The 27,199-nt window shown below is 50.6% G+C and overlaps 1 protein-coding gene across 1 annotated transcript in view; it reads right to left on the reverse strand.

The window, feature by feature from the left end:
* Positions 1-27,199, reverse strand: part of LOC118380269 (protein Shroom3-like) — a 196,133-nt gene that overhangs the window by 156,732 nt on the left and 12,202 nt on the right. The window contains exon 2 of the mRNA XM_052525020.1: positions 1,451-1,605. Coding sequence (XP_052380980.1) covers positions 1,451-1,605 — 155 coding nt within the window. The remainder of the gene's footprint in view (positions 1-1,450; positions 1,606-27,199) is intronic.

The raw sequence follows: 27,199 nt of genomic DNA on the forward strand, positions 1-27,199 counted from the left end.
TATGGGTGTGTCTGCACGTGAACCAGCAAGTGTGTGCTGTGTATATTCATGGGTTATTCTGAAGCTCGGGAAGACAGGAAAGGCTTAAGGCTGGTTGACTTGGCCCAGTCCAGTGGAGACAGAACCAGTAGGAAGGACTATTTTCACCCTCCGCTCCACAGCTGCTGTTATGGAGACAACAATAGAGCTGGGGGGGAGGGAGGGAGGGGGGGGGTTCAGCCATGATCCCACCACACACACACACACACACATACACACATACACACACACACACAAACTAGAACCCATCACTGCCTGGCCTATTATCTGTGAGTTCTGAATCATGGTCCCTATAGACAAGAGACTGGGGAGGGTGAGGAGGTTGAGGTCCCTATAGACATTAGACTGGGGAGGGTGAGGAGGGTGAGGTCACTATAGACATTAGACTGGGGAGGGTGAGGAGGGTGAGGTCACTATAGACATTAGACTGGGGAGGGTGAGGAGGGTGAGGTCACTATAGACAACAGACTGGGGAGGGTGAGGAGGGTGAGGTCACTATAGACATTAGACTGGGGAGGGTGAGGTCATTATAGACATCAGATTGGGGAGGGTGAGGTCACTATAGACATCAGACTGGGGAGGGTGAGGAGGGTGAGGTCATTATAGACAACAGACTGGGGAGGGTGAGGTCACTATAGACATCAGACTGGGGAGGGTGAGGTCACTATAGACATCAGACTGGGGAGGGTGAGGACCAAACCAACACCTCTCACCTGGTGTGACCAAACCAACACCTCTCACCTGGTGTGACCAAACCAACACCTCTCACCTGGTGTGACCAAACCAACACCTCTCACCTGGTGTGACCAAACCAACACCTCTCACCTGGTGTGACCAAACCAACACCTCTCACCTGGTGTGACCAAACCAACACCTCTCACCTGGTGTGACCAAACCAACACCTCTCCACCTGGTGTGACCAAACCAACACCTCTCACCTGGTGTGACCAAACCAACACCTCTCACCTGGTGTGACCAAACCAACACCTCTCCACCTGGTGTGACCAAACCAACACCTCTCACCTGGTGTGACCAAACCAACACCTCTCACCTGGTGTGACCAAACCAACACCTCTCACCTGGTGTGACCAAACCAACACCTCTCACCTGGTGTGACCAAACCAATGCCTTTCAACATGATGTGATTTGCAGGATAAAAACAAGAACACCGAAAACATGAAACATGGCCGTTTGATCATGGCTATGGTGACAGATTGAGAGGAGGGGACACAGAGAGAGAGAGAGAGAGAGAGAGAGAGAGAGAGAGAGAGAGAGAGAGAGAGAGAGAGAGAGAGAGAGAGAGAGAGAGAGAGAGAGAGAGAGAGAGAGAGAGAGAGAGAGAGAGAGACAGACAGACAGACAGAGAGGAGAGAGAGCATGTGATTGGATGATGGGGTTTTAGTTAACATACCTGCGAACAGTGAGTCGAAGAGTCTTGTAGGATCCTTTGACCAATGAGATGGCTTCCTGCCTGAATCCACTGAGCTCCACGTCGTTAATGACAACCACCTGGTCACCTGGCAACAGGGGGTGTTCCAACAGGTCCGCCTTCCCACCTCCCTCAACCTGGATTGAAGAGGAGAGAGAAGAATACATTTCTGTTTCAGATCTCAGAAATCAGTAGAGGAGCCTCTAGAGCAGATGTAGGGGTTGAGGAGGACATGGCAGAATAACGAACATCTAGGATACTGGTACCAGATCACTCCGCACCAGACATGGAGAAGCATTGACACACACACACACACACACACACACACACACACACACACACACACACACACACACACACACACACACACACACACACACACACACACACACACACACACACACACACACACACACTGAGTTTAGTACAGATACACCATGAAGGTATGAAGGTCTTCATTGACCTTAAGGCTAAACTAACCTAACACCTGACTTCAGAGCTACAACTCTCTGTTTGGACCTATAGAGCTATCACTATCTCCCTCATATCCTCCTACAAGAGGACCTCCTCACGTGGGCTCCCGAGTGGAGCAACTGTCTAAGGCACTGCATCTCAGTGGGCTCCCGAGTGGAGCAGAGGTCTAAGACACTGCATCTCAGTGGGCTTCCGAGTGGAGCAGAGGTCTAAGACACTGCATCTCAGTGGGCTCCAGAGTGGAGCAACTGTCTAAGGCACTGCATCTCAGTGGGCTCCCGAGTGGAGCAGAGGTCTAAGACACTGCATCTCAGTGGGCTTCCGAGTGGAGCAGAGGTCTAAGACACTGCATCTCAGTGGGCTCCAGAGTGGAGCAGAGGTCTAAGACACTGCATCTCAGTGGGCTCCCGAGTGGAGCAGAGGTCTAAGACACTGCATCTCAGTGGGCTCCTGAGTGGAGTAGAGGTCTAAGACATTGCATCTCAGTGGGCTTCCGAGTGGAGCAGAGGTCTAAGACACTGCATCTCAGTGGGCTCCCGAGTGGTGCAGAGGTCTAAGGTCCTGCATCTCAGTGGGCTTCCGAGTGGAGCAGAGGTCTAAGGTCCTGCATCTCAGTGGGCTCCAGAGTGGTGCAGAGGTCTAAGGTCCTGCATCTCAGTGGGCTCCAGAGTGGAGCAGAGGTCTAAGACACTGCATCTCAGTGGGCTTCCGAGTGGAGCAGAGGTCTAAGACACTGCATCTCAGTGGGCTCCAGAGTGGAGCAGAGGTCTAAGACACTGCATCTCAGTGGGCTCCAGAGTGGAGCAGAGGTCTAAGACACTGCATCTCAGTGGGCTCCAGAGTGGAGCAGAGGTCTAAGACACTGCATCTCAGTGGGCTCCCGAGTGGAGCAGAGGTCTAAGACACTGCATCTCAGTGGGCTCCTGAGTGGAGTAGAGGTCTAAGACATTGCATCTCAGTGGGCTTCCGAGTGGAGCAGAGGTCTAAGACACTGCATCTCAGTGGGCTCTCGAGTGGAGCAGCTTCTGTTCAACTCTGAGTTGTCCTTATGTTAGGTCCTGATCTGGCTATGCCATATGGCTGTGGGCTACACTAGTTAATTTAGCTGACAAGATTTGCTTAGAATTCCGTGGCAATATTTTATAGTATGAAGAATACAATTGAAAAAATCTGAATACTATTTTCTCCAAACGATTTGAGGGAGTGCGCATATTGGGCTATTCTGTGTTGAGCGGTTAACAAAGAAATAGGTATTACTATATGCTTAATTTAGAATTATTAATGTAAGTTGTTCTACAAACATTGGGTTATATGTGTTGATGTTTAATACATTGTAAGGCTGCATGATGAGACTAATGATGATATTAGTCATGAGCTCTGCTTTGGTTTTTTTGCGAAAGGCTGTACACACTTCATCAGTCTCTCATTCACAATTTGACAAGCACTTGATAATCTAAATCAAATGAAACTTTGTCACATGCGCCGAATACAACAGGTAGACCTTACCGTGAAATGGCGAATACAACAGGTAGACCTTACCGTGAAATGCCGAATACAACAGGTAGACCTTACCGTGAAATGCTCACTTACAAGACCTTAACCAACAGAGTGCAGTTCAAGTAATAGTTAAGTTATTATGTTAAGACATTTTTTACCAAATAAACAAAAGTTAAAAAAATAGTCTATGACTTGAGTGACTGGAGTCTTTGACAATTTTTTGGTCTTTCCTCTGACACCACCTAGTATAGAGGTCCTGGATGGCAGGAAGCTTGGCCCCAGGGATGTACTGGGCCGTGCGCACTACCCTCTGTAGCACCTTACGGTCAGAAGCCGAGCAGTTGCCATACCAGGCGGTGATGCAACCGGTCAGGATGCTCTCGATGATGCAGCTGTAGAACTTTCTGAGGATCTGGGGACCCATGCCAAATCTTTTCAGTCTCCTGAGGGGGAATAGGCTTTGTTTTGCCCTCTTCACAACTGTCTTGGTGTGTTTGGACCATGATAGTTCGTTAGTGATGTGGACACCAAGTAACTTGAAACTCTCGACCCGCTCCACTACAGCCCCGTAACATGTTAATGGGGGCCTGTTCGGCCCGCCTTTTCCTGTAGTCCACGATCAGCTCCTTTGTCTTGCTCACATTGAGGGAGAGGTTGTTGTCCTGGCACCACACTGACAGGTCTCTGACCTCCTCCCTATAGGCTGTCTCATCATTGTTGGTAATCAGGCCAACCATTGTTATCATCAACAAACTTAATGATGGTGTTGGAGTGGTGCCTGGCCGTGCAGTTGTGGGTGAACAGGGAGTACAGGAGGGGACTAAGCACACACACCTGAGGGGCCCCCGTGTTGAGGTTCAGCTTGGCGGATGTGTTTATATGCTCTAGTCATTTCAGATAGTTTACATGCTCCAGTCATTTCAGATAGTTGACATGCTCCAGTCATTTCAGATAGTTTACATGCTCCAGTCATTTCAGATAGTTGACATGCTCCAGTCATTTCAGATAGTTGACACGTTCCAGTCATTTCAGATAGTTGACATGCTCCAGTCATTTCAGATAGTTGACATGCTCCAGTCATTTCAGATAGTTGACATGCTCCAGTCATTTCAGATAGTTGACATGCTCCAGTCATTTCAGATAGTTGACATGCTCCAGTCATTTCAGATAGTTTACATGCTCCAGTCATTTCAGATAGTTGACATGCTCTAGTCATTTCAGATAGTTGACATGCTCCAGTCATTTCAGATAGTTTACATGCTCCAGTCATTTCAGATAGTTTACATGCTCCAGTCATTTCAGATAGTTGACATGCTCTAGTCATTTCAGATAGTTGACATGCTCCAGTCATTTCAGATAGTTTACATGCTCCAGTCATTTCAGATAGTTTATATGCTCTAGTCATTTCAGATAGTTTACATGCTCCAGTCATTTCAGATAGTTGACATGCTCTAGTCATTTCAGTATGTTGTATTAGTAAAGACAGAGTGCTGCTGGTGCATTCGCCAGTGGCACATGACACCAAAGCCCAGGAAGTGTCACCCCTTATTATGTCCCCTGATGTGGGGATCAGCCCTACTGCCCAGTATGCTTTATCTGAAGACTGGAGTGCTGGTGACCGGAAGCATGTGGTGGGGTTAATGTTAAACCCATTCCCCAGGGAAACATAGACATGGTCAGGGTTACATTAAACACATTCCCCAGGGAAACATAGACATGGTCAGGGTTACATTAAACTCATTCCCCAGGGAAACATAGACATGGTCAGGGTTACATTAAACACATTCCCCAGGGAAACATAGACATGGTCAGGGTTACATTAAACCCATTCCCCAGTGAAACATAGACATGGTCAGGGTTACATTAAACACATTCCCCAGTGAAACATAGACATGGTCAGGGTTACATTAAACACATGAAACATAGACATGGTCAGGGTTACATTAAACCCCCCAGTGAAACATAGACATGGTCAGGGTTACATTAAACCCATTCCCCAGTGAAACATAGACATGGTCAGGGTTACATTAAACACATTCCCCAGTGAAACATAGACATGGTCAGGGTTACATTAAACACATTCCCCAGTGAAACATAGACATGGTCAGGGTTACATTAAACACATTCCCCAGTGAAACATAGACATGGTCAGGGTTACATTAAACCCATTCCCAGTGAAACATAGACATGGTCAGGGTTACATTAAACACATTCCCCAGTGAAACATAGACATGGTCAGGGTTACATTAAACCCATTCCCCAGGGAAACATAGACATGGTCAGGGTTACATTAAACACATTCCCCAGGGAAACATAGACATGGTCAGGGTTACATTAAACCCATTCCCCAGGGAAACATAGACATGGTCAGGGTTACATTAAACACATTCCCCAGGGAAACATAGACATGGTCAGGGTTACATTAAACACATTCCCCAGGGAAACATAGACATGGTCAGGGTTACATTAAACACATTCCCCAGGGAAACATAGACATGGTCAGGGTTACATTAAACACATTCCCCAGGGAAACATAGACATGGTCAGGGTTACATTAAACCCATTCCCCAGGGAAACATAGACATGGTCAGGGTTACATTAAACACATTCCCCAGGGAAACATAGACATGGTCAGGGTTACATTAAACACATTCCCCAGGGAAACATAGACATGGTCAGGGTTACATTAAACACATTCCCCAGTGAAACATAGACATGGTCAGGGTTACATTAAACACATTCCCCAGGGAAACATAAACATGGTCAGGGTTACATTAAACACATTCCCCAGGGAAACATAGACATGGTCAGGGTTACATTAAATTAAACATTCCCCAGGGAAACATAGACATGGTCAGGGTTACATTAAACTCATTCCCCAGGGAAACATAGACATGGTCAGGGTTACATTAAACACATTCCCCAGTGAAACATAGACATGGTCAGGGTTACATTAAACACATTCCCCAGGGAAACATAAACATGGTCAGGGTTACATTAAACACATTCCCCAGGGAAACATAGACATGGTCAGGGTTACATTAAACACATTCCCCAGGGAAACATAGACATGGTCAGGGTTACATTAAACACATTCCCCAGGGAAACATAGACATGGTCAGGGTTACATTAAACACATTCCCCAGGGAAACATAGACATGGTCAGGGTTACATTAAACACATTCCCCAGTGAAACATAGACATGGTCAGGGTTACATTAAACCCATTCCCCAGGGGAACATAGACATGGCCAGGGTTACATTAAACACATTCCCCAGGGAAACATAGACATGGTCAGGGTTACATTAAACACATTCCCCAGGGAAACATAGACATGGTCAGGGTTACATTAAACACATTCCCCAGGGAAACATAGACATGGTCAGGGTTACATTAAACACATTCCCCAGGGAAACATAGACATGGTCAGGGTTACATTAAACACATTCCCCAGGGAAACATAGACATGGTCAGGGTTACATTAAACACATTCCCCAGGGAAACATAGACATGGTCAGGGTTACATTAAACACATTCCCCAGGGAAACATAGACATGGTCAGGGTTACATTAAACCCATTCCCCAGGGGAACATCTATGCTCGGGGTAATGTTAAACCCATTCCCCAGGGGAAACGTGCAGATTCAACATCCATGGGGCTCCTCCCTCCCAAAACTGTATCACAATATTACAATACAGACCTTATAGACCTCTGGGCTAAACTCACAGGGTGGCACATTACAGAACTAATATACAGTTTTTATTTTTATTTTTATTTATCCGTTATTTTACCAGGTAAGTTGACTGAGAACACGTTCTCATTTGCAGCAACGACCTGGGGAATAGTTAAAGGGGGGAGGAGGGGGATGAATGAGCCAATCGTAAACTGTAAAGTTCGTCCTCTTTGGGGTGAACAAATGGGCAAACCAACCGTCACAGGCTCCTTTGGATTTTCTTCGTCTTGACAAAGGCATGTAGAAGCAGAGCCTCTACCATTCAAGCCTCACTGGGAACTGCCATGTCACACCTACTGTATTCTAAAGCTGAACTGGCCCCTCAGACAGAATAGAACAACAGAAAACAGGAAATAGTTTTGAATAATCAGAAAAGCAGGCGTTTCTTTTTACACTTCCTTGGTGGTAAATAGCCGTAGCCAATGAAAAGTCAGGGAATGAGGGGGGTTGCTTAACTTGGTCTGAAAATGTCTGAAAAAACACCTCGAACTACAGATGGGCTACGAAGGGTCTGACAATGAACCTATTAACGTGGCCTTCGTCCCAAATGGCACTGTGCGCTATATAGGGAAGAGGGTGCCATTTGGGACACAGGAAACAAAAAAAACTAATCTTAAACTTTCCTTAACCCTCCTCTTCCAGAAGTCACGGGCCAGCGAGACACCATCTCAGAGTGCTAATACACTGTCAACAATATGGGCCTTCAATAACAACCACATAACATAACCATTTGGAAATGATTTATAAGAAACCAGTATTCTGTCACCACTGACTTCTGATTGAGGATATCTTTTTTTAAATCTCTCTCTCCTTGTGTTGCTATTCAGACTAGCTGAACTCTTGGTGCAAATTCCGATGCTGACATTCCTCTTTACATCACTCTCATTCTCTCTCTGCTCTCCCTCTCTCTCCGATCCCCCTCTCTCTCCGATCCCCCCTCTCTCTGCTCCCCCTCTCTCTCTGCTCCCCCTCTCTCACCCCCTCTCTCAGCCCCCTCTCTCTCCGCTTCCCCTCTCTCTCTGATCCCCCTCTCTCCGCCCCTCTCTCTCCGATCCCCCCTCTCTCTCCGCTCCCCTCTCTCTGCCCCCTCTCTCTCCGCCCCTCTCTCTCCGATCCCCCTCTCTCTCCGCTCCCCCTCTCTCTGCCCCCTCTCTCTCCGCCCCCTCTCTCCGGCCCTTCTCTCTCCGATCCCCCTCTCTCTCCACCCCCTCTCTCCACCCCCTCTCTCTCTCCACCCCTCTCTCTCTCCACCCCTCTCTCACACCGATTAAGGTGTTTATATGTCCTAATAATCCAAAAGATTGCTCAGAAAACCAGGTGTTTTTAAATCAGCGTTATGCTTACTTACATTTTGACCATGCGTCGATTAAGTTAAGCTAAGGTTAAGTTAAGGTGTTTACATGACTAATGCCACGGTCTACTCTCTCTCTCTCTCTCTCTCTCTCTCTCTCTCTCTCTCTCTCTCTCTCTCTCTCTCTCTCTCTCTCTCTCTCTCTCTCTCTCTCTCTCTCTCTCACAGTCTCTCTCTATCTCTACCTCTTTCTCTCTCTCTCTCTCACAGTCTCTCTCTATCTCTACCTCTTTCTCTCTATCTCTATCTCTACCTCTCTCTCGATATCTCTATCTCTACCTCTCTATCTCTATCTCTACCTCTCTCTCTCTATATATATATATAGAGGTTGTTTAAGGGCTGGGGTAGTCTGGTTTCTAAAGATTCTCAGGATAGGTCTGTCTATTATAGCCTGGTTTATAAAGACTCTATAGATATTATAGCCTGGTTTCTAAAGATTCTATAGATATTATAGCCTGGTTTCTAAAGACTCTCAGGATAGGCCTGTCTATTTTAGCCTGGTTTCTAAAGATTCTCAGGATAGGCCTGTCTATTATAGCCTGGTTTCTAAAGATTCTCAGGATAGGCCTGTCTATTATAGCCTGGTTTCGAAAGATTCTCAGGATGGGCCTGTCTATTATAGCCTGGTTTATAAAGATTCTCAGGATAGGCCTGTCTATAATAGCCTGGTTTCTAAAGATTCTATAGATATTATAGCCTGGTTTATAAAGATTCTCAGGATAGGCCTGTTTATTATAGCCTGGTTTATAAAGATTCTCAGGATAGGCCTGTTTATTATAGCCTGGTTTCTAAAGATTCTATAGATATTATAGCCTGGTTTATAAAGATTCTCAGGATAGGCCTGTTTATTATAGCCTGGTTTATAAAGATTCTCAGGATGGGCCTGTCTATTATAGCCTGGTTTCTAAAGATTCTCAGGATAGGCCTGTCTATTATAGCCTGGTTTCTAAAGATTCTCAGGATAGGCCTGTCTATTATAGCCTGGTTTCTAAAGATTCTCAGGATGGGCCTGTCTATTATAGCCTGGTTTCTAAAGATTCTCAGGATAGGTCTGTCTATAATAGCCTGGTTTATAAAGATTCTCAGGATAGGTCTGTCTATTATAGCCTGGTTTCGAAAGATTCTATAGATATTATAGCCTGGTTTCTAAAGATTCTCAGGACTACCATGCCCTGCTCTCTGACCTATCCTACACCAGACTACCATGCTGTCTCTGACCTATCCTACACCAGACTACCATGCTGTCTCTGACCTATCCTACACCAGACTACCATGCTGTCTCTGACCTATCCTACACCAGACTACCATGCCCTGCTCTCTGACCTATCCTACACCAGACTACCATGCCCTGTCTCTGACCTATCCTACACCAGACTACCATGCCCTGCTCTCTGACCTATCCTACACCAGACTACCATGCCCTGATCTCTGACCTATCCTACACCAGACTACCATGCCCTGCTCTCTGACCTATCCTACACCAGACTACCATGCCCTGCTCTCTGACCTATCCTACACCAGACTACCATGCCCTGTCTCTGACCTATCCTACACCAGACTACCATGCTGTCTCTGACCTATCCTACACCAGACTACCATGCTGTCTCTGACCTATCCTACACCAGACTACCATGCCCTGCTCTCTGACCTATCCTACACCAGACTACCATGCCCTGCTCTCTGACCTATCCTACACCAGACTACCATGCTGTCTCTGACCTATCCTACACCAGACTACCATGCCCTGTCTCTGACCTATCCTACACCAGACTACCATGCCCTGCTCTCTGACCTATCCTACACCAGACTACCATGCCCTGCTCTCTGACCTATCCTACACCAGACTACCATGCCCTGCTCTCTGACCTATCCTACACCAGACTACCATGCCCTGCTCTCTGACCTATCCTACACCAGACTACCATGCCCTGTCTCTGACCTATCCTACACCAGACTACCATGCTGTCTCTGACCTATCCTACACCAGACTACCATGCTGTCTCTGACCTATCCTACACCAGACTACCATGCCCTGCTCTCTGACCTATCCTACACCAGACTACCATGCCCTGCTCTCTGACCTATCCTACACCAGACTACCATGCTGTCTCTGACCTATCCTACACCAGACTACCATGCCCTGTCTCTGACCTATCCTACACCAGACTACCATGCTGTCTCTGACCTATCCTACACCAGACTACCATGCCCTGTCTCTGACCTATCCTACACCAGACTACCATGCCCTGTCTCTGACCTATCCTACACCAGACTACCATGCCCTGTCTCTGACCTATCCTACACCAGACTACCATGCCCTGCTCTCTGACCTATCCTACACCAGACTACCATGCCCTGTCTCTGACCTATCCTACACCAGACTACCATGCTGTCTCTGACCTATCCTACACCAGACTACCATGCTGTCTCTGACCTATCCTACACCAGACTACCATGCCCTGTCTCTGACCTATCCTACACCAGACTACCATGCTGTCTCTGACCTATCCTACACCAGACTACCATGCCCTGTCTCTGACGTATCCTACACCAGACTACCATGCCCTGCTCTCTGACCTATCCTACACCAGACTACCATGCCCTGCTCTCTGACCTATCCTACACCAGACTACCATGCTGTCTCTGACCTATCCTACACCAGACTACCATGCCCTGCTCTCTGACCTATCCTACACCAGACTACCATGCCCTGCCTCTGACCTATCCTACACCAGACTACCATGCTGTCTCTGACCTATCCTACACCAGACTACCATGCCCTGCTCTCTGACCTATCCTACACCAGACTACCATGCTGTCTCTGACCTATCCTACACCAGACTACCATGCCCTGCTCTCTGACCTATCCTACACCAGACTACCATGCCCTGCTCTCTGACCTATCCTACACCAGACTACCATGCTGTCTCTGACCTATCCTACACCAGACTACCATGCCCTGTCTCTGACCTATCCTACACCAGACTACCATGCTGTCTCTGACCTATCCTACACCAGACTACCATGCTGTCTCTGACCTATCCTACACCAGACTACCATGCTGTCTCTGACCTATCCTACACCAGACTACCATGCTGTCTCTGACCTATCCTACACCAGACTACCATGCTGTCTCTGACCTATCCTACACCAGACTACCATGCCCTGCTCTCTGACCTATCCTACACCAGACTACCATGCCCTGCTCTCTGACCTATCCTACACCAGACTACCATGCCCTGCTCTCTGACCTATCCTACACCAGACTACCATGCCCTGCTCTCTGACCTATCCTACACCAGACTACCATGCCCTGCTCTCTGACCTATCCTACACCAGACTACCATGCCCTGTCTCTGACCTATCCTACACCAGACTACCATGCCCTGCTCTCTGACCTATCCTACACCAGACTACCATGCTGTCCCTGACCTATCCTACACCAGACTACCATGCCCTGCCTCTGACCTATCCTACACCAGACTACCATGCCCTGCTCTCTGACCTATCCTACACCAGACTACCATGCCCTGCTCTCTGACCTATCCTACACCAGACTACCATGCCCTGCTCTCTGACCTATCCTACACCAGACTACCATGCCCTGCTCTCTGACCTATCCTACACCAGACTACCATGCCCTGCTCTCTGACCTATCCTACACCAGACTACCATGCCCTGCTCTCTGACCTATCCTACACCAGACTACCATGCCCTGCTCTCTGACCTATCCTACACCAGACTACCATGCCCTGTCTCTGACCTATCCTACACCAGACTACCATGCCCTGCTCTCTGACCTATCCTACACCAGACTACCATGCCCTGTCTCTGACCTATCCTACACCAGACTACCATGCCCTGCTCTCTGACCTATCCTACACCAGACTACCATGCCCTGTCTCTGACCTATCCTACACCAGACTACCATGCTGTCTCTGACCTATCCTACACCAGACTACCATGCCCTGCTCTCTGACCTATCCTACACCAGACTACAATGCCCTGCTCTCTGACCTATCTTACACCAGACTACCATGCCCTGCTCTCTGACCTATCCTACACCAGACTACCATGCTGTCTCTGACCTATCCTACACCAGACTACCATGCCCTGTCTCTGACCTATCCTACACCAGACTACCATGCCCTGCCTCTGACCTATCCTACACCAGACTACCATGCCCTGCTCTCTGACCTATCCTACACCAGACTACCATGCCCTGTCTCTGACCTATCCTACACCAGACTACCATGCTGTCTCTGACCTATCCTACACCAGACTACCATGCCCTGCTCTCTGACCTATCCTACACCAGACTACCATGCCCTGTCTCTGACCTATCCTACACCAGACTACCATGCCCTGCTCTCTGAACTATCCTACACCAGACTACCATGCCCTGCTCTCTGACCTATCCTACACCAGACTACCATGCCCTGCTCTCTGACCTATCCTACACCAGACTACCATGCCCTGCTCTCTGACCTATCCTACACCAGACTACCATGCCCTGCTCTCTGACCTATCCTACACCAGACTACCATGCCCTGCTCTCTGACCTATCCTACACCAGACTACCATGCCCTGTCTCTGACCTATCCTACACCAGACTACCATGCTGTCTCTGACCTATCCTACACCAGACTACCATGCTGTCTCTGACCTATCCTACACCAGACTACCATGCCCTGCTCTCTGACCTATCCTACACCAGACTACCATGCCCTGCTCTCTGACCTATCCTACACCAGACTACCATGCTGTCTCTGACCTATCCTACACCAGACTACCATGCCCTGTCTCTGACCTATCCTACACCAGACTACCATGCCCTGCTCTCTGACCTATCCTACACCAGACTACCATGCCCTGCTCTCTGACCTATCCTACACCAGACTACCATGCCCTGCTCTCTGACCTATCCTACACCAGACTACCATGCCCTGCTCTCTGACCTATCCTACACCAGACTACCATGCCCTGTCTCTGACCTATCCTACACCAGACTACCATGCTGTCTCTGACCTATCCTACACCAGACTACCATGCTGTCTCTGACCTATCCTACACCAGACTACCATGCCCTGCTCTCTGACCTATCCTACACCAGACTACCATGCCCTGCTCTCTGACCTATCCTACACCAGACTACCATGCTGTCTCTGACCTATCCTACACCAGACTACCATGCCCTGCTCTCTGACCTATCCTACACCAGACTACCATGCCCTGCTCTCTGACCTATCCTACACCAGACTACCATGCCCTGTCTCTGACCTATCCTACACCAGACTACCATGCTGTCTCTGACCTATCCTACACCAGACTACCATGCTGTCTCTGACCTATCCTACACCAGACTACCATGCCCTGCTCTCTGACCTATCCTACACCAGACTACCATGCCCTGCTCTCTGACCTATCCTACACCAGACTACCATGCTGTCTCTGACCTATCCTACACCAGACTACCATGCCCTGTCTCTGACCTATCCTACACCAGACTACCATGCCCTGCTCTCTGACCTATCCTACACCAGACTACCATGCCCTGCTCTCTGACCTATCCTACACCAGACTACCATGCCCTGCTCTCTGACCTATCCTACACCAGACTACCATGCCCTGCTCTCTGACCTATCCTACACCAGACTACCATGCCCTGTCTCTGACCTATCCTACACCAGACTACCATGCTGTCTCTGACCTATCCTACACCAGACTACCATGCTGTCTCTGACCTATCCTACACCAGACTACCATGCCCTGCTCTCTGACCTATCCTACACCAGACTACCATGCCCTGCTCTCTGACCTATCCTACACCAGACTACCATGCTGTCTCTGACCTATCCTACACCAGACTACCATGCCCTGTCTCTGACCTATCCTACACCAGACTACCATGCTGTCTCTGACCTATCCTACACCAGACTACCATGCCCTGTCTCTGACCTATCCTACACCAGACTACCATGCCCTGTCTCTGACCTATCCTACACCAGACTACCATGCCCTGTCTCTGACCTATCCTACACCAGACTACCGTGCCCTGCTCTCTGACCTATCCTACACCAGACTACCATGCCCTGTCTCTGACCTATCCTACACCAGACTACCATGCTGTCTCTGACCTATCCTACACCAGACTACCATGCTGTCTCTGACCTATCCTACACCAGACTACCATGCCCTGTCTCTGACCTATCCTACACCAGACTACCATGCTGTCTCTGACCTATCCTACACCAGACTACCATGCCCTGTCTCTGACCTATCCTACACCAGACTACCATGCCCTGCTCTCTGACCTATCCTACACCAGACTACCATGCCCTGCTCTCTGACCTATCCTACACCAGACTACCATGCTGTCTCTGACCTATCCTACACCAGACTACCATGCCCTGCTCTCTGACCTATCCTACACCAGACTACCATGCCCTGCCTCTGACCTATCCTACACCAGACTACCATGCCCTGTCTCTGACCTATCCTACACCAGACTACCATGCTGTCTCTGACCTATCCTACACCAGACTACCATGCTGTCTCTGACCTATCCTACACCAGACTACCATGCCCTGTCTCTGACCTATCCTACACCAGACTACCGTGCCCTGCTCTCTGACCTATCCTACACCAGACTACCATGCCCTGTCTCTGACCTATCCTACACCAGACTACCATGCTGTCTCTGACCTATCCTACACCAGACTACCATGCTGTCTCTGACCTATCCTACACCAGACTACCATGCCCTGTCTCTGACCTATCCTACACCAGACTACCATGCTGTCTCTGACCTATCCTACACCAGACTACCATGCTGTCTCTGACCTATCCTACACCAGACTACCATGCCCTGCTCTCTGACCTATCCTACACCAGACTACCATGCTGTCTCTGACCTATCCTACACCAGACTACCATGCCCTGCTCTCTGACCTATCCTACACCAGACTACCATGCCCTGCTCTCTGACCTATCCTACACCAGACTACCATGCCCTGTCTCTGACCTATCCTACACCAGACTACCATGCTGTCTCTGACCTATCCTACACCAGACTACCATGCTGTCTCTGACCTATCCTACACCAGACTACCATGCCCTGCTCTCTGACCTATCCTACACCAGACTACCATGCCCTGCTCTCTGACCTATCCTACACCAGACTACCATGCTGTCTCTGACCTATCCTACACCAGACTACCATGCCCTGTCTCTGACCTATCCTACACCAGACTACCATGCCCTGCTCTCTGACCTATCCTACACCAGACTACCATGCCCTGCTCTCTGACCTATCCTACACCAGACTACCATGCCCTGCTCTCTGACCTATCCTACACCAGACTACCATGCCCTGCTCTCTGACCTATCCTACACCAGACTACCATGCCCTGTCTCTGACCTATCCTACACCAGACTACCATGCTGTCTCTGACCTATCCTACACCAGACTACCATGCTGTCTCTGACCTATCCTACACCAGACTACCATGCCCTGCTCTCTGACCTATCCTACACCAGACTACCATGCCCTGCTCTCTGACCTATCCTACACCAGACTACCATGCTGTCTCTGACCTATCCTACACCAGACTACCATGCCCTGTCTCTGACCTATCCTACACCAGACTACCATGCTGTCTCTGACCTATCCTACACCAGACTACCATGCCCTGTCTCTGACCTATCCTACACCAGACTACCATGCCCTGTCTCTGACCTATCCTACACCAGACTACCATGCCCTGTCTCTGACCTATCCTACACCAGACTACCGTGCCCTGCTCTCTGACCTATCCTACACCAGACTACCATGCCCTGTCTCTGACCTATCCTACACCAGACTACCATGCTGTCTCTGACCTATCCTACACCAGACTACCATGCTGTCTCTGACCTATCCTACACCAGACTACCATGCCCTGTCTCTGACCTATCCTACACCAGACTACCATGCTGTCTCTGACCTATCCTACACCAGACTACCATGCCCTGTCTCTGACGTATCCTACACCAGACTACCATGCCCTGCTCTCTGACCTATCCTACACCAGACTACCATGCCCTGCTCTCTGACCTATCCTACACCAGACTACCATGCTGTCTCTGACCTATCCTACACCAGACTACCATGCCCTGCTCTCTGACCTATCCTACACCAGACTACCATGCCCTGCCTCTGACCTATCCTACACCAGACTACCATGCCCTGTCTCTGACCTATCCTACACCAGACTACCATGCTGTCTCTGACCTATCCTACACCAGACTACCATGCTGTCTCTGACCTATCCTACACCAGACTACCATGCCCTGCTCTCTGACCTATCCTACACCAGACTACCATGCTGTCTCTGACCTATCCTACACCAGACTACCATGCCCTGCTCTCTGACCTATCCTACACCAGACTACCATGCTGTCTCTGACCTATCCTACACCAGACTACCATGCCCTGCTCTCTGACCTATCCTACACCAGACTACCATGCTGTCTCTGACCTATCCTACACCAGACTACCATGCTGTCTCTGACCTATCCTACACCAGACTACCATGCCCTGTCTCTGACCTATCCTACACCAGACTACCATGCCCTGCTCTCTGACCTATCCTACACCAGACTACCATGCCCTGTCTCTGACCTATCCTACACCAGACTACCATGCCCTGCTCTCTGACCTATCCTACACCAGACTACCATGCCCTGTCTCTGACCTATCCTACACCAGACTACCATGCCCTGCTCTCTGACCTATCCTACACCAGACTATCATGCTGTCTCTGACCTATCCTACACCAGACTACCATGCTGTCTCTGACCTATCCTACACCAGACTACCATGCTGTCTCTGACCTATCCTACACCAGACTACCATGCTGTCTCTGACCTATCCTACACCAGACTACCATGCTGTCTCTGACCTATCCTACACCAGACTACCATGCTGTCTCTGACCTATCCTACACCAGACTACCATGCTGTCTCTGACCTATCCTACACCAGACTACCATGCCCTGCTCTCTGACCTATCCTACACCAGACTACCATGCCCTGCTCTCTGACCTATCCTACACCAGACTACCATGCCCTGCTCTCTGACCTATCCTACACCAGACTACCATGCCCTGCTCTCTGACCTATCCTACACCAGACTACCATGCCCTGCTCTCTGACCTATCCTACACCAGACTACCATGCCCTGTCTCTGACCTATCCTACACCAGACTACCATGCCCTGCTCTCTGACCTATCCTACACCAGACTACCATGCTGTCCCTGACCTATCCTACACCAGACTACCATGCCCTGCCTCTGACCTATCCTACACCAGACTACCATGCCCTGCTCTCTGACCTATCCTACACCAGACTACCATGCCCTGCTCTCTGACCTATCCTACACCAGACTACCATGCCCTGCTCTCTGACCTATCCTACACCAGACTACCATGCCCTGCTCTCTGACCTATCCTACACCAGACTACCATGCCCTGCTCTCTGACCTATCCTACACCAGACTACCATGCCCTGCTCTCTGACCTATCCTACACCAGACTACCATGCCCTGCTCTCTGACCTATCCTACACCAGACTACCATGCCCTGTCTCTGACCTATCCTACACCAGACTACCATGCCCTGCTCTCTGACCTATCCTACACCAGACTACCATGCCCTGTCTCTGACCTATCCTACACCAGACTACCATGCCCTGCTCTCTGACCTATCCTACACCAGACTACCATGCCCTGTCTCTGACCTATCCTACACCAGACTACCATGCCCTGCTCTCTGACCTATCCTACACCAGACTACCATGCCCTGCTCTCTGACCTATCCTACACCAGACTACAATGCCCTGCTCTCTGACCTATCTTACACCAGACTTCCATGCCCTGCTCTCTGACCTATCCTACACCAGACTACCATGCTGTCTCTGACCTATCCTACACCAGACTACCATGCCCTGTCTCTGACCTATCCTACACCAGACTACCATGCCCTGCCTCTGACCTATCCTACACCAGACTACCATGCCCTGCTCTCTGACCTATCCTACACCAGACTACCATGCCCTGTCTCTGACCTATCCTACACCAGACTACCATGCTGTCTCTGACCTATCCTACACCAGACTACCATGCCCTGCTCTCTGACCTATCCTACACCAGACTACCATGCCCTGTCTCTGACCTATCCTACACCAGACTACCATGCCCTGCTCTCTGACCTATCCTACACCAGACTACCATGCCCTGCTCTCTGACCTATCCTACACCAGACTACCATGCCCTGCTCTCTGACCTATCCTACACCAGACTACCATGCCCTGCTCTCTGACCTATCCTACACCAGACTACCATGCCCTGCTCTCTGACCTATCCTACACCAGACTACCATGCCCTGTCTCTGACCTATCCTACACCAGACTACCATGCCCTGTCTCTGACCTATCCTACACCAGACTACCATGCCCTGCTCTCTGACCTATCCTACACCAGACTACCATGCCCTGCTCTCTGACCTATCCTACACCAGAATACCATGCCCTGTCTCTGACCTATCCTACACCAGACTACCATGCCCTGTCTCTGACCTATCCTACACCAGACTACCATGCCCTGTCTCTGACCTATCCTACACCAGACTACCATGCTGTCTCTGACCTATCCTACACCAGACTACCATGCCCTGCTCTCTGACCTATCCTACACCAGACTACCATGCTGTCTCTGACCTATCCTACACCAGACTACCATGCCCTGTCTCTGACCTATCCTACACCAGACTACCATGCCCTGCTCTCTGACCTATCCTACACCAGACTACCATGCCCTGCTCTCTGACCTATCCTACACCAGACTACCATGCTGTCTCTGACCTATCCTACACCAGACTACCATGCCCTGCTCTCTGACCTATCCTACACCAGACTACCATGCCCTGCTCTCTGACCTATCCTACACCAGACTACCATGCCCTGTCTCTGACCTATCCTACACCAGACTACCATGCTGTCTCTGACCTATCCTACACCAGACTACCATGCTGTCTCTGACCTATCCTACACCAGACTACCATGCTGTCTCTGACCTATCCTACACCAGACTACCATGCCCTGCTCTCTGACCTATCCTACACCAGACTACCATGCCCTGCTCTCTGACCTATCCTACACCAGACTACCATGCTGTCTCTGACCTATCCTACACCAGACTACCATGCCCTGTCTCTGACCTATCCTACACCAGACTACCATGCTGTCTCTGACCTATCCTACACCAGACTACCATGCCCTGTCTCTGACCTATCCTACACCAGACTACCATGCCCTGTCTCTGACCTATCCTACACCAGACTACCATGCCCTGTCTCTGACCTATCCTACACCAGACTACCATGCCCTGCTCTCTGACCTATCCTACACCAGACTACCATGCCCTGTCTCTGACCTATCCTACACCAGACTACCATGCTGTCTCTGACCTATCCTACACCAGACTACCATGCTGTCTCTGACCTATCCTACACCAGACTACCATGCCCTGCTCTCTGACCTATCCTACACCAGACTACCATGCTGTCTCTGACCTATCCTACACCAGACTACCATGCCCTGCTCTCTGACCTATCCTACACCAGACTACCATGCTGTCTCTGACCTATCCTACACCAGACTACCATGCTGTCTCTGACCTATCCTACACCAGACTACCATGCCCTGTCTCTGACCTATCCTACACCAGACTACCATGCCCTGCTCTCTGACCTATCCTACACCAGACTACCATGCCCTGTCTCTGACCTATCCTACACCAGACTACCATGCCCTGCTCTCTGACCTATCCTACACCAGACTACCATGCCCTGTCTCTGACCTATCCTACACCAGACTACCATGCCCTGCTCTCTGACCTATCCTACACCAGACTATCATGCTGTCTCTGACCTATCCTACACCAGACTACCATGCTGTCTCTGACCTATCCTACACCAGACTACCATGCTGTCTCTGACCTATCCTACACCAGACTACCATGCTGTCTCTGACCTATCCTACACCAGACTACCATGCTGTCTCTGACCTATCCTACACCAGACTACCATGCTGTCTCTGACCTATCCTACACCAGACTACCATGCTGTCTCTGACCTATCCTACACCAGACTACCATGCCCTGCTCTCTGACCTATCCTACACCAGACTACCATGCCCTGCTCTCTTACCTATCCTACACCAGACTACCATGCCCTGCTCTCTGACCTATCCTACACCAGACTACCATGCCCTGCTCTCTGACCTATCCTACACCAGACTACCATGCCCTGCTCTCTGACCTATCCTACACCAGACTACCATGCCCTGTCTCTGACCTATCCTACACCAGACTACCATGCCCTGCTCTCTGACCTATCCTACACCAGACTACCATGCTGTCCCTGACCTATCCTACACCAGACTACCATGCCCTGCCTCTGACCTATCCTACACCAGACTACCATGCCCTGCTCTCTGACCTATCCTACACCAGACTACCATGCCCTGCTCTCTGACCTATCCTACACCAGACTACCATGCCCTGCTCTCTGACCTATCCTACACCAGACTACCATGCCCTGCTCTCTGACCTATCCTACACCAGACTACCATGCCCTGCTCTCTGACCTATCCTACACCAGACTACCATGCCCTGCTCTCTGACCTATCCTACACCAGACTACCATGCCCTGCTCTCTGACCTATCCTACACCAGACTACCATGCCCTGTCTCTGACCTATCCTACACCAGACTACCATGCCCTGCTCTCTGACCTATCCTACACCAGACTACCATGCCCTGTCTCTGACCTATCCTACACCAGACTACCATGCCCTGCTCTCTGACCTATCCTACACCAGACTACCATGCCCTGTCTCTGACCTATCCTACACCAGACTACCATGCCCTGCTCTCTGACCTATCCTACACCAGACTACCATGCCCTGCTCTCTGACCTATCCTACACCAGACTACAATGCCCTGCTCTCTGACCTATCTTACACCAGACTTCCATGCCCTGCTCTCTGACCTATCCTACACCAGACTACCATGCTGTCTCTGACCTATCCTACACCAGACTACCATGCCCTGTCTCTGACCTATCCTACACCAGACTACCATGCCCTGCCTCTGACCTATCCTACACCAGACTACCATGCCCTGCTCTCTGACCTATCCTACACCAGACTACCATGCCCTGTCTCTGACCTATCCTACACCAGACTACCATGCTGTCTCTGACCTATCCTACACCAGACTACCATGCCCTGCTCTCTGACCTATCCTACACCAGACTACCATGCCCTGTCTCTGACCTATCCTACACCAGACTACCATGCCCTGCTCTCTGACCTATCCTACACCAGACTACCATGCCCTGCTCTCTGACCTATCCTACACCAGACTACCATGCCCTGCTCTCTGACCTATCCTACACCAGACTACCATGCCCTGCTCTCTGACCTATCCTACACCAGACTACCATGCCCTGCTCTCTGACCTATCCTACACCAGACTACCATGCCCTGTCTCTGACCTATCCTACACCAGACTACCATCCCCTCTCTCTGACCTATCCTACACCAGACTACCATGCCCTGCTCTCTGACCTATCCTACACCAGACTACCATGCCCTGCTCTCTGACCTATCCTACACCAGAATACCATGCCCTGTCTATGACCTATCCTACACCAGACTACCATGCCCTGTCTCTGACCTATCCTACACCAGACTACCATGCCCTGTCTCTGACCTATCCTACACCAGACTACCATGCTGTCTCTGACCTATCCTACACCAGACTACCATGCCCTGCTCTCTGACCTATCCTACACCAGACTACCATGCTGTCTCTGACCTATCCTACACCAGACTACCATGCCCTGTCTCTGACCTATCCTACACCAGACTACCATGCCCTGCTCTCTGACCTATCCTACACCAGACTACCATGCCCTGCTCTCTGACCTATCCTACACCAGACTACCATGCTGTCTCTGACCTATCCTACACCAGACTACCATGCCCTGCTCTCTGACCTATCCTACACCAGACTACCATGCCCTGCTCTCTGACCTATCCTACACCAGACTACCATGCCCTGCTCTCTGACCTATCCTACACCAGACTACCATGCCCTGCTCTCTGACCTATCCTACACCAGACTACCATGCCCTGCTCTCTGACCTATCCTACACCAGACTACCATGCTGTCTCTGACCTATCCTACACCAGACTACCATGCCCTGCTCTCTGACCTATCCTACACCAGACTACCATGCCCTGCTCTCTGACCTATCCTACACCAGACTACCATGCCCTGTCTCTGACCTATCCTACACCAGACTACCATGCCCTGTCTCTGACCTATCCTACACCAGACTACCATGCTGTCTCTGACCTATCCTACACCAGACTACCATGCTGTCTCTGACCTATCCTACACCAGACTACCATGCCCTGTCTCTGACCTATCCTACACCAGACTACCATGCTGTCTCTGACCTATCTTACACCAGACTACCATGCCCTGTCTCTGACCTATCCTACACCAGACTACCATGCTGTCTCTGACCTATCCTACACCAGACTACCATGCTGTCTCTGACCTATCCTACACCAGACTACCATGCCCTGCTCTCTGACCTATCCTACACCAGACTACCATGCCCTGCTCTCTGACCTATCCTACACCAGACTACCATGCTGTCTCTGACCTATCCTACACCAGGCTACCATGCCCTGTCTCTGACCTATCCTACACCAGACTACCATGCCCTGTCTCTGACCTATCCTACACCAGACTACCATGCTGTCTCTGACCTATCCTACACCAGACTACCATGCCCTGTCTCTGACCTATCCTACACCAGACTACCATGCTGTCTCTGACCTATCTTACACCAGACTACCATGCCCTGTCTCTGACCTATCCTACACCAGACTACCATGCTGTCTCTGACCTATCCTACACCAGACTACCATGCTGTCTCTGACCTATCCTACACCAGACTACCATGCCCTGCTCTCTGACCTATCCTACACCAGACTACCATGCCCTGCTCTCTGACCTATCCTACACCAGACTACCATGCTGTCTCTGACCTATCCTACACCAGACTACCATGCCCTGTCTCTGACCTATCCTACACCAGACTACCATGCCCTGTCTCTGACCTATCCTACACCAGACTACCATGCTGTCTCTGACCTATCCTACACCAGACTACCATGCCCTGTCTCTGACCTATCCTACACCAGACTACCATGCCCTGCTCTCTGACCTATCCTACACCAGACTACCATGTTGTCTCTGACCTATCCTACACCAGACTACCATGCCCTGTCTCTGACCTATCCTACACCAGACTACCATGCCCTGCTCTCTGACCTATCCTACACCAGACTACCATGCTGTCTCTGACCTACCCTACACCAGACTACCATGTTGTCTCTGACCTATCCTACACCAGACTACCATGCCCTGCTCTCTGACCTATCCTACACCAGACTACCATGCCCTGTCTCTGACCTATCCTACACCAGACTACCATGCTGTCTCTGACCTATCCTACACCAGACTACCATGCTGTCTCTGACCTATCCTACACCAGGCTACCATGCTGTCTCTGACCTATCCTACACCAGACTACCATGCCCTGTCTCTGACCTATCCTACACCAGACTACCATGCCCTGCTCTCTGGTTCTGTCTCTGGTTCTGTCTCTGGCCCTACTCTCTGGTCCTGTCTCTGGTCCTGTCTCTGGTTCTGTCTCTGGTCCTGTCTCTGGTCCTGTCTCTGGTCCTGTCTCTGGTCCTGTCTCTGGTTCTGTCTCTGGTTCTGTCTCTGGTCCTGTCTCTGGTCCTGTCTCTGGTCCTGTCTCTGGTCCTGTCTCTGGTCCTGTTATGGTCCTGTCTCTGGTCCTGTCTCTGGTCCTGTCTCTGGTCCTGTCTCTGGTCCTGTTATGGTCCTGTCTCTGGTCCTGTCTCTGGTCCTGTCTCTGGTCCTGTTATGGTCCTGTCTCAGGTTCTGTCTCTGGTCCTGTTATGGTCCTGTCTCTGGTCCTGCCTCTGGTCCTGTCTCTGGTCCTGTTATGGTTCTGTCTCTGGTCCTGTTATGGTTCTGTCTCTGGTCCTGCCTCTGGTCCTGTCTCTGGTCCTGTCTCTGGTCCTGTTATGGTTCTGTCTCTGGTCCTGCCTCTGGTCCTGTCTCTGGTCCTGTCTCTGGTCCTGTCTCTGGTCCTGTCTCTGGTCCTGCCTCTGGTCCTGTTATGGTTCTGTCTCTGGTCCTGCCTCTGGTCCTGTCTCTGGTCCTGTCTCTGGTCCTGTTATGGTTCTGTCTCTGGTCCTGCCTCTGGTCCTGTCTCTGGTCCTGTCTCTGGTCCTGTTATGGTTCTGTCTCTGGTCCTGTCTCTGGTCCTGTCTCTGGTCCTGTCTCTGGTCCTGTCTCTGGTTCTATCTCTGGTCCTGTTATGGTCCTGTCTCTGGTCCTGTCTCTGGTCCTGTCTCTGGTCCTGTCTCTGGTCCTGTCTCTGGTCCTGTCTCTGGTCCTGTCTCTGGTCCTGTCTCTGGTCCTGTCTCTGGTCCTGTCTCTGGTCCTGTCATGGTCCTGTCTCTGGTCCTGTCATGGTCCTGTCTCTGGTCCTGTCTCTGGTCCTGTCTCTGGTCCTGTTATGGTTCTGTCTCTGGGTTCCCCCGGGGATCTCTGCAGTGTGACCACCGGTGGAAGCCTGTCTTTGTGTAGAACTGGTACTGCTGCTGGTGAGACTGGTAGTGGTGACGCAGCATCCCTCCCCTCCCTGCAGTGGAAGCCTGTCCGTGTAGAACTGGTACTGCTGCTGGTGAGACTGGTAGTGGTGACGCAGCATCCCTCCCCCTCCCTGCAGTGGAAGCCTGTCCGTGTAGAACTGGTACTGCTGCTGGTGAGACTGGTAGTGGTGACGCAGCATCCCTCCCCCCTCCCTGCAGTAAAGCGGCTTAGTGTAGAACTGGTACTGCTGCTGGTGAGACTGGTAGTGGTGACGCAGCATCCCTCCCCCCTCCCTGCAGTGGAAGCATGTCTTTGTGTAGAACTGGTACTGCTGCTGGTGAGACTGGTAGTGGTGACGCAGCATCCCTCCCCCCTCCCTGCAGTAAAGCGGCTTAGTATAGAACTGGTACTGCTGCTGGTGAGACTGGTAGTGGTGACGCAGCATCCCTCCCCCTCCCTGCAGTAAAGCGGCTTAGTATAGAACTGGTACTGCTGCTGGTGAGACTGGTAGTGGTGACGCAGCATCCCTCCCCCCTCCCTGCAGTAAAGCGGCTTAGTGTAGAACTGGTACTGCTGCTGGTGAGACTGGTAGTGGTGACGCAGCATCCCTCCCCTCCCTGCAGTAAAGCGGCTTAGTATAGAACTGGTACTGCTGCTGGTGAGACTGGTAGTGGTGACGCAGCATCCCTCCCCTCCCTGCAGTAAAGCGGCTTAGTGTAGAACTGGTACTGCTGCTGGTGAGACTGGTAGTGGTGACGCAGCATCCCTCCCCCTCCCTGCAGTAAAGCGGCTTAGTGTAGAACTGGTACTGCTGCTGGTGAGACTGGTAGTGGTGACGCAGCATCCCTCCCCCTCCCTGCAGTAAAGCGGCTTAGTGTAGAACTGGTACTGCTGCTGGTGAGACTGGTAGTGGTGACGCAGCATCCCTCCCCCTCCCTGCAGTAAAGCGGCTTAGTATAGAACTGGTACTGCTGCTGGTGAGACTGGTAGTGGTGACGCAGCATCCCTCCCCCCTCCCTGCAGTAAAGCGGCTTAGTGTAGAACTGGTACTGCTGCTGGTGAGACTGGTAGTGGTGACGCAGCATCCCTCCCCCTCCCTGCAGTAAAGCGGCTTAGTGTAGAACTGGTACTGCTGCTGGTGAGACTGGTAGTGGTGACGCAGCATCCCTCCCCCCTCCCTGCAGTAAAGCGGCTTAGTGTAGAACTGGTACTGCTGCTGGTGAGACTGGTAGTGGTGACGCAGCATCCCTCCCCCCTCCCTGCAGTAAAGCGGCTTAGTGTAGAACTGGTACTGCTGCTGGTGAGACTGGTAGTGGTGACGCAGCATCCCTCCCCCCTCCCTGCAGTAAAGCGGCTTAGTGTGTGAAGTGCTGAAAGGACACGCTCAATAACATTAAAGATACATCACCACCGCCACACAACGAGTTCCGCCACGGCCGCACCCGACTCTTCGCTTTCTCTTTCTCCCGCCCACCCACCTCTCCCAGCCCGCCACGGCCCCACCCCAGTTCACAGAGTAGGCTGTATTGCTCCAGACACACTGCCTCACGGTCAGACACCACCAGCACTGCAACACCAGAGACGATTCACGATATAAACATGTCAGACCATCCCTAACCTCTCTCTGGAGCTCATACTCATGACAGAGTTGTTTTTGTAGCCCAACTATACTGATATGCCATAAAAAGCCAGGCCACAGTGTTAACGTACAGCTTTATGTAATCCTTTCACGCCTTCTAACAGAATTGTAACTGATGTCACACCAGCCCTACCTGTTATACTGTAACAGCCTCTCACGCCGGATTTAAAATGAAATAAATAGTCATTCATTAAGATCCCCAATTAGCTCTTCCTGGGGTCCAAA

This window comes from Oncorhynchus keta, chromosome 9 (assembly GCF_023373465.1).
Source record: "Oncorhynchus keta strain PuntledgeMale-10-30-2019 chromosome 9, Oket_V2, whole genome shotgun sequence".
NCBI classification, from domain to species: Eukaryota; Metazoa; Chordata; class Actinopteri; order Salmoniformes; family Salmonidae; genus Oncorhynchus; species Oncorhynchus keta.